This window comes from Hemitrygon akajei, chromosome 5 (genome assembly GCF_048418815.1).
Source record: "Hemitrygon akajei chromosome 5, sHemAka1.3, whole genome shotgun sequence".
Classification (NCBI taxonomy): domain Eukaryota; kingdom Metazoa; phylum Chordata; class Chondrichthyes; order Myliobatiformes; family Dasyatidae; genus Hemitrygon; species Hemitrygon akajei.
In genome coordinates this window covers 187,726,475-187,740,228 of record NC_133128.1, presented here as the reverse complement: position 1 = coordinate 187,740,228, position 13,754 = coordinate 187,726,475, and the positions used below count along the sequence as shown (strand labels likewise).

The 13,754-nt window shown below is 35.6% G+C and overlaps 1 protein-coding gene across 1 annotated transcript in view; it reads left to right on the top strand.

Annotated features, from left to right (window-relative positions):
* The window catches only part of lrp2a (low density lipoprotein receptor-related protein 2a), a 396,886-nt gene extending 383,132 nt beyond the window's left edge, over positions 1–13,754 (top strand). The window contains exon 76 of the mRNA XM_073047514.1: positions 12,881–13,754. Within this exon, the coding sequence (XP_072903615.1) occupies positions 12,881–13,057 (177 nt within the window). The 3' untranslated portion in view covers positions 13,058–13,754. The remainder of the gene's footprint in view (positions 1–12,880) is intronic.

The window sequence follows — 13,754 nt, the reverse complement described above, 5'->3', positions numbered from 1 at the left end:
GATGGTAGAATATAGTATTAATGGTAAGACTCTTAGCGGTGTGGAAGATCAGAGGGATCTTGGGGTCCGAGTCCGTAGGACACTCAAAGCTGCTACACAGGTTGGCATCTGTGCTTAAGAAGGCATATGGTGCATTGGCCTTCATCAATTGTGGAATTGAGTTTAAGAGCCGAGAGGTAATGTGGCAGCTATACAGGACCCTGGTCAGACCTCACTATAGGAAGGACATGGAAACCATGGAAAGGGTGCAGAGGAGATTTACAAGGATGTTGCCTGGATTGGGGAGCATGCCTTATGAGAACAGGTTGAGTGAACTTCGCCTTCTCTCCTTGGAATGGAAACCAAAAGGTGACCTGATAGAGGTATACAAGATAATGAGAGGCTTTGATCATGTGGATAGTCAGAGGCTTTACCCCAGGGCTGAAATGGCTGCACAAGAGGGCATAGTTTTAAGGTGCTTGGAGGTAGGTACAGAGATGTCAGGGGTAAGTTTTTTACGCAGAGAGTGGTGAGAGCGTGGAATGGGCTGCCGGCGGCGGTGGTGGAGGTGGAAACGATAGGGTCTTTTAAGAGACTCCTGGATGGCTACATGGAGTTTATAAAATTGAGGGTTATGGGTAAAGCCTAGGTAGTTCTAAGACATGTTCGGCACAGCTTTGTGGGCTGAGGGGCCTGTATTGTGCTGTATGTTTTCTATGTTTCTAATAAGTTTGCAGGTGACACCAAAATTTGTGAAGTGGCCAACAAGGAAGAAAAGTGTCTTAAGATTACCACAGGATCTAGATCAGGGGTTCCCAACCTTTATAATGCCATAGACCAATACCATTAACCATTAATACCATGGACCCTAAGTTGAGAATTCCTGATCTAGATCATATGGGAAAATGAGAAAAGGAATTGCAGACAGGATTTAACTTCAAAACGTGCAGAGTGAAGTACTTTAGGAGTTTAATCCAAGGCCCGACTTGCACAGTAAAGGCAGGGACCTCGGAGTATTGGTAAGTTCAAAGTTCAAAATAAAGTTTGTTATCAGAGTACATACATGTCGCCACATAAAACCTAGAGATTCTTTTTCTGCAGGCATATGTAGCAAATCTTTAGAACAGTAGCTGTAAACAGAATCAATGGACAACAACCTATGCAAATGCAAATATAAGTAAATAGCAATAAATAAAGAGAATGAAGTAAAAAGATAAGAGTCCTTCATTCAGAGTAGTTATCCCCTTTTGTTCAAGAGCCTGATACTTGAGGGGTAGTAACTGTGCTTGAACCTGGTGGTGTGAGTCCTGAGGCACTTGTACTTTCTACCTAAAGGTAGTAACAAGAAAAGAGCATGGCCTGGGAGGTAAGGATATTTGAGAATGGATGCTGCTTTCCTTCGGTACCGTTTCATGTAGATGTGCTCAATGCTTGAATCTAAAGCTAGAGAGAATAGATTTAGGCTCAGAGGGGAAGATTTAAAGGGGATCTAGCGGTCATGTTTTACCATATAGAGGATGGAAAGGAAGGGGGAAGATGCTTCAATAAAAAGGTGGGGGAGGGGAAAGAGGACAGCTGGAAAGTGATAGGTGAAGACAGGTAGGTGGGAGAAGTAAGGGCTGGGAAAGAAGGAATCTGATAGGAGAGGAGAGTGGACAATAGGAAAAAGGGAAGAAGGAGGGGACACGGGGAAGTAATAGGCAGGTGAGAAGCGTTAACAGGTCAGAGTGGGGAATAGGAAAGAGAAGCATTAATTATGCCTGATTTTAAATAAATAACATAATTAGAACAAAGATATGAAGCCCGTTGATTTGCAAAAGTGGTCATGTTATTGTGATATAGAGGTTGGGGTTAGAGAAGGCTGATTCAAGAACTGAGAATTAGTAATTCTTGAACTGGGTGATGTGGAGCTTGAGCTTCTGGACCTTTTGTCCAATGGTGGCAGCCGTGGCCTGGATGGTGAGGTCTTTGGTAATAGACGTTGCTTTCTTCAGGCAACAGCTCATATAGGTACTAGCGATGCTGGGGAGGGCTGTACCTGTGATATATTTGGCTGAGTCCTCAACTCTCTGCAGCATAGAATTATTATAGAACAATAACCATAACAGAATCAGTGAAAGATCACGTTTAACCAGAGTGCAGAGTGCAGAAGACAGCACACTGTGCAAGTGGGATACCATAGAACCATAGAACACTACAGCACAGTACAGGCCCTTCAGTCCTCCATGTTGTGCCGACCCATATAATCCTTAAAAATAAAGTACTAAACCCACACTACCCCATAACCCTCCATACCTCAGGAAGACACTTTGGAGGGCAGGGCAAGTTGCACTGAAGGACCTGCTTCTCTGCTATATAAACTCTAATCTTTTACTGTTTTACAACTGATCACCCAGACAAGTGTGTTTAAACATGAGCTTGTGCTGTAGTGCACAATTCTTTTCTTTTTAAATCTTTTTATTAATTTTAAGAAAAACATAGATGAAATATGAATACAAAGTGTTTGAGAGTACATAATTAATAGTTTGAATAGACAATCAGATATATAATAATCAATATATAAGGCCTCCCAAACTCACAGTATTTATGTAAAAGAAACAGAAAAAGAGAAAAAAAATCCCAAAAAAAGAGAAAAAAAAAACTAACCAACATGGGCCATTATATAATGTTAAATACATACAGTGGTGCCAACAACTCCGAGCATCTATCCAAATAATTAAGGATAATAAAAGTAAGGTTTAGGAAAAGACCATTTAACTCATATGAAAATGTTGAATAAATGGTCTCCAAGTTTCTTCAAATTTAACTGAAGAATCAAAAACCACGCTTCTAATTTTTTCTAAACTCAAACAAGAGATAGTTTGAGAAAACCACTGAAATACAGTTGGAGGATTAATTTCTTTCCAATTCAGTAAAATAGATCTTCTAGCCATTAATGTAACAAATGCAATTATTCGTTGAGATGAAGCAGATAAACGGTTATTATCCATCATTGGTAAACCGAAAATTGCAGTAAAAGGATGCGGTTGGAAATTGATATTTAAAACTCTTGAAATAATATTAAAAATATCTTTCCAATAATTTTGTAAACAAGGACAAGACCAGAACATATGAGTCAATGAAGCAACATCAGAATGACATCTGTCACAGGTTGAATTAACATGAGAATAAAATCGAGCAAGTTTATCCTTAGACATATGAGCTCTATGTACAACCTTAAATTGTATTAGGGCATGTTTAGCACAAATAGAGGATGAATTTACCAATAATAAAAATTTTTCCCATTGCTCAGTGGATATAGGACAATGCAATTCTTCTTGCCATTCCTTCTTAATTTTTTCTGATACATCTGGCTGTAAATTCATAATCATATTATAAATGGTAGCTACTAAACCCTTTTGACAAGGATTGAGGGCTAAAATTCTTTCTGTAATGTCCAATGGACATTCTTTCGAAAAAGACTTTAATTCATTATACAAGAAATTTCTGACTTGCAAATATCTAAAAAAATGGGTTTTAGGTAAATCTTATTTACTAGATAGCTGTTCAAAGGACATAATGTTATCATCCAAAAACAGATCACGAAAACATGTTATACCTTTTGTTTTCCATAAAAGAAAAGCTTGATCCTTAGATGAAGGCCGAAAGAAATAGTTAGATATTATAGGACATGATAGAATAAACTTATTCAAACCAAAAAATTTACGAAATTGAAACCAAATTCGTAATGTATATTTGACTGTGGGATTAGTTATCTGTTTATTCATTTTGAATAAAGAAAAAGGAAGTGAAGATCCTAAGATTGAAATCAGTGAAAAATCTTGCACAGATTTACATTCCAAATTTACCCATTGTGGGCAAGCAGCTATAGTCAATTCTTGTGTCCAGAATATTAAATACCGTATATTAACTGCCCAATAGTAAAATCTTAAGTTTGGTAGAACCAAGCGGCCCTCCTTCTTAGGCTTCTGTAAATATTTTTTGCCTAGTCTAGGATTTTTGTTCTGCCACAAATAAGAAGATATTTTAGAGTCAACAGTATCAAAAAAAGATTTAGGAATAAAAATTGGTAATGCTTGAAATAAATATAAAAATGTAGGTAGTATCATCATCTTAATAGCATTAACTCTGCCTACCAATGACAAAGATAGTGGAGACCACCTAATAGCAAGTTGCTTAATTTGGTCAATTAAAGGTAGAAAATTAACTTTAAATAAATCTTTATGTTTTTAGTAATTTTAATACCTAAATAAATAAAATAATCTGTAACAATTTTATATGGTAAATGTTTATAAATTGGAACTTGCATATTTAATGGAAATAGTTCACTCTTATTAAAATTCAATTTATAACCAGAAAAGTTACTAAATTGAGCAAGCAAAGAAGAAATAGCAGGAATAGATCTTTCAGGGTCAGATATATATAAAATAACAAATCATCAGCATATAATGATACCTTATACGTCGTCTCCCCACGGGTAATACCCAGAATATTGGGTGATTCACGAATAGCTATAGCCAAAGGTTCTAAAGCGATGTCAAATAGTAAAGGACTTAAAGGACAACCTTGCCTTGTACCACAAAATAACTGAAAAAAGGGGATCTTTGATTATTGGTAAAAACCGAAGCTAAGGGTTTATTGTATGTTAATTTAATCCATGATATAAATTTTGAAGTAAAATTTAAATGTTGCATTGTATTAAATAAATATGGCCATTCAACTCTTATCAAATGCTTTTTCGGCATCTAAAGAAATGACACATTCTGGTATTTTAGATGAAGAGGTATAAATAATATTAATTAATTTCCTAATGTTAAAAGATGAATAGCGATTTTTAATAAATCCAGTCTGATCTTCAGAAATAATTTGAGGTAATATATTTTCTAATCTAATAGCCAAAATTTTACTAAAAATCTTAAAATCAGTATTCAACAAGGATATAGGCCGATAGGATGTGCATTCAGTAGGGTCTTTATCTTTTTTAAGAATTAAAGAAATAGAAGCTTCATAAAAAGATTGTGGTAATTTGCCTATACTTAATGCATCTTTAAAAATTTTACAAAGCCAAGGAGAAAGTATGGAAGAAAAAGATTTTAAAAATTCTGCAGAGAAACCATCTGGACCAGAAGCTTTACCCGAATTCATTGAAAAAATAGCCTTTTCTATTTCAGACTCCGTAATAGGTGTATCTAAAAATACACTATCCTCAACAGTTACTTTTGGGATATTCAATTTCCTTAAAAATTCATTTATTATAGAAGAGTCCTTAGTAAATTCTGATTGATATAAGGAATTATAAAAATCTTGAAAGGCTTTATTTATCTCTTTGTGGTCGATCGTCAAAGTACCATCTTGTTTACGAATTCTAGTAATCTGTCGTTTATCCGAAACAATTTTCAATTGGTTAGCCAATAATTTACCAGACTTATCTCCATATATATAGAATTGGGTTTTTGATTTAATTAACTGACTTCCAATCGAAGAGGATAATAATAAGCTATGCTCCATTTGAAGTTCCACTCTTTCTTTATAAAGTTCTTTGCTAGGGGTCATTGAATAAATCTTATCAATTGCTTTGATTTTATCAACTAATGTTAATATTTTAGTATTAGTTCGTTTCCTAACTCCAGCAGAATATGAAATAATCTGTCCACGAACATATGCTTTAAAAGTATTCCATAAAATTCCACTAGAGATCTCTGCTGTAGAATTTGTTGAGAAAAACAAATCGGAGCATAGTTTATTATTAACCTCCTCGATTGAAAATCAGTTAATTAAATCGAAAGCTCAATTCTATACATATGGAGATAAGTCTGGTAAACTACTAGCTAACCAATGAAAATTGTTTTGGATAAGCGACAAATTACTAAGATTCGCAAACAAGATGGTACTTTGACGATTGATCATAAAGAGATAAATAAAGCCTTCCAAGATTTTTATAATTCTTTATATCAATCAGAATGTACTAAGAACTCTTCTATAATGAATGAATTCTTAAGGAAATTGAATATTCCAAAAGTAACTGTTGAGGATAGTGTATTTTTGGACACACCTATTACGGAGTCTGAAATAGAAAAGGCTATTTTCTCAATGAACTCAGGTAAAGCTTTGGGTCCAGATGGTTTTTCTGCAGAATTTTTTAAATCCTTTTCTTCTATACTTTCTCCTTGGCTTTGTAAAATTTTTAAAGATGCATTAAGTATAGGTAAACTACCACAATCTTTTTATAAAGCTTCTATTTCCTTAATTCTTAAAAAAGATAAAGACCCCACTGAATGTGCATCCTATCGGCCTATATCTTTGCTGAATACGGATTTTAAGATTTTTAGTAAAATTTTGGCTATTAGATTAGAAAATATATTGCCTTGGATTATTTCTGAGGATCAGACTGGATTTATTAAAAATCGCTATTCATCTTTTAACATTAGAAAATTAATTAATATTGTTTATACCTCTTCATCTAAAATCCCAGAATGTATCATTTCCTTAGATGCCGAAAAAGCATTTGATAGAGTCGAATGGTCATATTTATTCAATACTTTGCAACATTTTAATTTTAGTTCAAAATTTATATCATGGATTAAATTAATATATCAGAAACCTTTAGCTTCGGTCTTCACTAATAATCAAAGATCCCCTTTTTTTCAGTTATCTCGGGGCACAAGGCAAGGTTGTCCTTTAAGCCCTTTATTATTTGACATTGCTTTGGAACCCTTGGCTATAGCTATTCGTGAATCACCCAATATTTCAGGTATTACCCGTGGGGAGACAATATATAAGGTATCATTATATGCGGATGATTTGTTATTATATATATCTGACCCTGAAAGATCTATTCCTGCTATTTCTTCTTTGCTTGCTCAATTTAGTAATTTTTCTGGATATAAATTGAATTTTAATAAGAGTGAACTTTTTCCATTAAATATGCATACTTCAATTTATAATCAGGTACCATATAGAATTGTTACAGACTATTTTACTTATTTAGGTATTAAAATTACTAAAAAACATAAAGATTTATTTAAAACTAATTTTTTGCCTTTAATAGACCAAATTAACCAACTTGCTAATAGGTGGTCCCTACTATCTTTGTCTTTGGTAGGTAGAATTAATGCCATTAAGATGATGATACTACCTAAATTTCTATATCTATTTCAAGCATTACCAATTTTTATTCCTAAATCTTTTTTTGATATAGTTGATTCTAAAATATCTTCGTATTTGTGGCAGAACAAAAATCCTAGGCTAGGTAAAAAATATTTACAGAAGCCTAAGAAGGAGGGCGGTTTGGCTCTATCAAACTTAAGATTTTACTATTGGGCAGTTAATATACGGTATTTGATATTTTGGACACAAGAATCGACTATAGTTGCTGGCCCACAATGGGTAAATTTGGAATGTAAATCTGTGCAAGATTTCTCATTGATCTCAATCTTAGGATCTTCACTTCCTTTTTTGTTATTCAAAATGAATAAACAGATAACTAATCCTATAGTCAAGTATACATTACGAATCTGGTTTCAATTTCGTAAATTTTTTGGTTTGAATAAGTTTATGCTGTCAAGTCCTATAATATCTAACTACTTTTTCCGACCATCATCTATAGATCAAGCTTTTCTTTTATGGAAAACAAAAGGTATAACATGTTTTCGTGATCTGTTTTTGGATGATAACATTATGTCCTTTGAACAGTTATCTAATAAATATAATTTATCTAAAACCCATTTTTTTAGATATCTACAAGTTAGAAATTTTTTATATAATGAACTAAAGTCTTTTTCGAAAGAATGTCCATTGGACATTACAGAAAGAATTTTAGCTCTTAATCCTTGTCAAAAGGGCTTAGTAGCTATCATTTATAATATGATTATGAATGTACAACCAGATATATCAGAAAAAATTAAGAAGGAATGGCAGGAAGAATTGCATTGCCCTATATCTATTGAGCAATGGGAAAAAATTTTATTATTGGTAAACTCATCCTCTATCTGTGCTAAACATGCTCTAATACAATTTAAGGTTGTACATAGAGCTCACATTTCTAAAGATAAACTTGCTCGATTTTATTCTTATGTTAATCCAACCTGTGATAGATGTCATTCTGATATTGCTTCGTTGACCCATATGTTTTGGTCTTGTCCTTGTTTACAAAACTATTGGAAAGATATTTTTAATATTATTTCCAGAGTCTTAAATATTAATCTCCAACCACATCCTTTTACCACAATTTTTGGTCTACCAATGATAGATAATAAGCGTTTATCCGCTTCATCCCAACGAATGATTGCATTTGTTACACTAATGGCTAGAAGATCTATTTTACTGAATTGGAAAGAAATTAACCCTCCAACTGTATTTCAGTGGTTTTCTCAAACTATTTCCTGTTTGAGCTTAGAAAAAATTAGAAGTGTGGTTTTTGACTCTTCAGTTAAATTTGAGGAAACTTGGAGACCATTTATTCAACATTTTCATATGAATTAAATGGTCTGATCCTGAACCTTATTGTTATTATCCTGAATTGTGTGGATGGAGGTTGGGAGTCATTGGCACTGCTGTATGTATTTAACATTATGCGATTGCCCATGTTGGTTAGTTTTTTTTTAGTTGTTTTTTTTGGGGGGGTTTCTTTTTTTTTTCTTAATTCCTTTACATTATACTATGAGTTTGAGAGACTCTGTGTATTGATTAATACATATTTGATTGTTAATTAATCTATTATGTACTCTCAAATGTTTTGTACTAATATTTTTCTTATGTTTTTCTTAAAAAATTAATAAAAAGATTTGAAAAGAAAGAAAGAAAACAAATCAATTTGTTGATTAATAAAGTTAACAAAGTCAGAATCCTGCAATAAAACAGGATTGAACCTCCAAAATTTAGCATTAATATATGAATCCGTTATCTTAATAGATAACTTCAGAGGTGCATGATCAGATATGGTAATAGAGTCATATTTACAATCAATAACATCTGTAAGTAAATGGTGATCAATTCTTGAGTAATTATGATAAACATGGGAAAAGTATGAAAACTCTTTGTCATTAGGGTGTAGAAAATGCCAAATTTCACAAATAGCTGAATCAATCATAAAAGAGTTGATGAGAGAAGCCGATTTATTTGGAAGAATTTGGATGGGCTTGGTGCACAATTCATGCACAACAACCAAGATACATACCTAAGCAAATCCAGTTCTCCTCCAATATTCAGACACATCTTTCCTATCCATGTACCTGTCCAAGGTTGATGTTAAACACTGTGATAGGACTCACCTCTATCACCTCCTCTAACTGTTTGTACATATGATCACCACTCTCTGGCCCCGCAGTTCTCCCTTAAATCAATTCACACTCACCTTACTCCTGAGCTTCTGATTCTAGACTCCCCTACCATGGGAAAAGGGCTGTGCCTGTTTCCCCTATCTATGCCCCTCTAAATTTTAATGATCTCTATAAAGTCACCCCAGAGCCTCCTCACTCGAGGGAAAACAGACCTAGCCCCCTGTTTTCTCATTATAACCGAAACCTCCAGTCCTGGCAAACCTTTTGTGCATCTTATCTGCACGTTCTTGAGATTAGTCTCTTCCTCGTATGTGATTATCAGAACTGTACACGATAATCCTCATTGAAAGTGCACATTTGTCACCATATACAACTCTGAGATTCATTTCCTTGCGGGCATACTCAATATATGTATCGATAAATAACATAACAGAATCAGTGAAAGATCGCCCAACTTGGGTGTTCAACCAGAGTGCAGAAGAAAACAAACTGTGCAAGTGAAAAAAGGAGAAACAATACTAATAAATAAATAAGCAATAAATATCAAGAACATGCGATGAGGCAAGTGAATTTGAGTGACGTTATGTCCTTTGATTCAAGAGCCTGATGTTTGAGGGGTAATAACTATTCCTGGACCTGGTGGTGTGAATCATGAGGCTCATGTATCTTCTTCCTGATGCCAGCAGTGAGAAGAGAGCATGACCTGGGTGGTGGGGGTCCCTGATGATGGATGCTGTTTCCTGGTGACATCGTTTCACGTAGATGTGCTCAGCGGTGGGAAGGGCTTTACCCCGTGCTGGACCACATCCACTATTTTTTGTAAGATTTTCCATTCAAGTGCATTGGTGTTTCCATACCAGGCTGTGGTTCAGCTTGTCAATATGCTCAGCACTACACATCTATAGAAGTTTAACACAGTATAATATAGAATAGTATAGTTTAAAATGATTCCAGAAATATTTTGTTCACTTTATGCTTTACCAAATTCATACAACTGCAAACATGCCACTACAGTGGCATGCAGGATGTTTACAAACAGAAATCCAATATCAAGTCAAGTCAAGTTTATTCTCATTTAACTATGTACATGCACAACATCAAACGAGACAACGTTTCCCTGGCCCTGGTTGTAAAGCACAGTAGTACTCATAACACACAATCACTCAGAGAAGTAAGAATTAAATCTACAAATGAATTATGCTTAGATAAACAAAGTGAAGTGTATAGAGTAAATATTGTAGGTACAGTATAAGTTAACCGGTGACATTTTGAATGCAATGTGGCAGGGCATTCAGAAACCTCACGGACTGAGGGAAGAAACTGTTTCCCATCCTGACTGTTCTTGTCTTTATGCGTTGATGGTGGGAAGTCAAAGAGGATGCTGAATGGACGACTGGGATCCTTAATAATACTAAGAGCCCTGTGTATTCGACACTCCTGATAAATGTCCCCGATGGACAGTAGGGAGACTCTTATGATCCTCTCGGCTGTTCTCACAGACCTTTGTAGGGATTTCCAGTCCAATGCCCTGCTTCTCCCATACTGATAGAGATGCAGCTTGTCAGGATGCTCTCAATATGCCCCTGTTATGGATGAAATTACCACTGACCGCATCACATGGATGGCAAGATATTACTCTGTGAAATGGTATCATGCACGTAGTCTTACAATCAAATGGCCTAAAGTGAACCTTGAGTACTGGTCCAATAACTTACCCACTACAGAACTTTACTGAATGCTGCTTCAACATTGTAGTCCTGACAATAGATTTGGATCACAGTCTGTTTGTGTAAGAAATATTACATCAAGTAGGTGAAGATTTTTCAGACCTAGGAAATCATTGTGGACTTGAGGAACGTGCTGAAGAACCAGCCCCTCTGAAAATACGTGCTTCCTCCATAGAGAGAGTTAAGTGCACCAAGTTCCTGGGAGTTCACATCATGGATGATCTCACCTGGACCCTTAATATCACCTCCCTGAACAAGAAGGCACAGCAGCGCCTCCACTTCCTAAGAAGATTGAGGCAACCCAAGGTTTCCACACCCCCCCCCCCCCCCCATTTTAACTGTGTTTTACAGGAGCATCATTGACAGCGTCCTGACAAGTTGCATCTCTATCTGGTTCGGGGGCAGTTGAACATCGGACCAGAAGTCCCTACAAAGGACTGTAGGAGCACCTAAGAGGATCATTGGGGGTCCCCCTACTATTATCCATTGGGGATATTTAAAAGGAGTGCTGCATACATAGGGCCGTTAGTATTGTTAGAGATCCCACCCATCCATCCAGCATCCTCTTTGACATTGTACCGTCAGGCAGGAGACTCCAATACATAGAAATAAGAATGGTCAGGATGAGAAACGGTTTCTTCCCTCAGGCCATTGGTCTTCTGAACTCCCTGCCACATCGTATTTGAAGGATCTCTAATTAATCTGCTCTGTATTTTACAATATTTAATTTATGCACTTTAGTTTGTCAATTATGCATGATTCATTTGTAGATTTTATCCTTACCTCCATATGTTATTGTGTGTTATGTGTGTTAAATGTTTACACCCTGGTTCAGAGAAACATTGTCTCGTTTCTATATACGTATGATAATATACGGTATATACATGCATGTAGTTAAATGTCCTGTAGAGGGGTCGTCGACTGTTTATTCATTTCAATGGATACTGCCTGACCTGCTGAGTTTTCCAACATCTTGTGTGTGTTGCTTTGAGTTTCCAGCATCGGCAGAATCTCACGTGTTTAAGGTGATGATGTTTTACTTCACTTACCACGTCCAAAGTCGATTCAAAGTGCAAGTAATAGAAATGAGTGCTGAGTATTGTCCTGGTTTGTTAATATAGAAAGCAGTCCACTAATAGGAGGCTTGTGCTTAGCACATCTTAACATAGAACATAAAAGAGGTCAGCACTGGACAGGCTATTCTGCCCACAATGTTGTGCCAAACAGATAAAAAGAAAAGCAAAACACCCAAACAATAATCCTTCCTACCTACTACATCCCTCTATCTTCCTTACATTTATGTGCAAATCCAAATCTCTTGAAATGTCTCTTAAAAGCCTCTAATGTATTTGCCTCTGCCACCATAGCATGCAGCCCATTCCAAGCATCCACAACGTCACCCCTCAGATCCCCCTCTCACCTTCAGAGCATGCCCTCTGGTATTAGACTTTTCAATGCTGTGAAACAGATACACTTTGTCCACTCTGTCTCTCATAATCTTTTAAACCTCTGTCAGATCTCCCCCCCCACCCTTCGGTATTCCAGAGAAAACAACCCAAGTTTATCCAGCATCTTCTGATAGCACATGCCCTCTAAACCAGGCAGCATCCTGGTAAGCCTCCTCAAAGCCATAACATCCTTCCCGTAGTGGGACAACCAGAACTGTACGTAATACTCCAGATGTGGCCTACCCAGAGCTTTATAAACACAAAATGCTCTGCAGATGCTGTGGTCAAAGCAACACGTACAGCACGCTGGAGGAACTCAGCAGGTCAGGCAGCATCCGTGGAAACTAACAGTGAACGTTTCCACAGAGTTTTATAAAGTTGCAACATAACCTCCTGATTTAACTGATTTAGTCTTATGGAATTTTAACAGATGTTGTTCTTCTTCTAGAGTCAAAAAGAGCAACAGGCAAGTAATCTAGTCACAGAAGCCTCTGCCACTTCACAAACTTTTGAATTACCTCCAAGCAAGTCACAATCAAAAAAAGATGAGCCTTTAACCTTCAGTCCAACAGAGAATACTTTCAAAGATACAGCCGCTCTCGTCAAAAAGGATTCCAAACCATAATTCAGTATGTAACTGGAGGACAGTGATTGCTTTTCCTCTGACACAATATATTTTTATACATAGCCAGAATATTAGGATACATCAGATATATAAGTACTAAAAACCCATTAAATACTTAGTGTGAGCCAGTAGCTGTTTGAAGTAGTCTCTCTGTTCCCTACCCTTTGCTAATGTTATATGCCAACTTTCATCAATTTTGGTTTTTTGTCTGTGAAGACTTTTTTTAACCCAGAGGTTCTTTATGTATTTCTTTGCACTGGATGTGTATAAGTATGAGATATCTAATGTTATAAATACATGTATATTTGTAAATTTTTAAGAGATTATGTCAATAATTTTACAATAGGTAAACTTGACTTATAATCAAGATTGAAATTTGTGGAAATCTGAAGGTTGAGTTTATGCCACTGATTTCAAGTTTAGAAAGGCAATTCTAAATGTGCAAACTACTGATCTTGTTCTCTGAAGGAATTTGATAAAATCTATGTGGCTAATTGCATATAATAAATAACATGAGTACACTGGAGTTCTTTTTGAAATATTAAAAAAGTGAAACCTATATTAAATAGTCTTTTGCAAAACCAGTTATAACAACTGCTGATGATAGAAAGCTTAATGTGTGATCAAGATATACCCTATTCACATTATCAAAATAGCCATTTATTTGAAAATAAAAGGTTCTGGGATTAGGAATAAA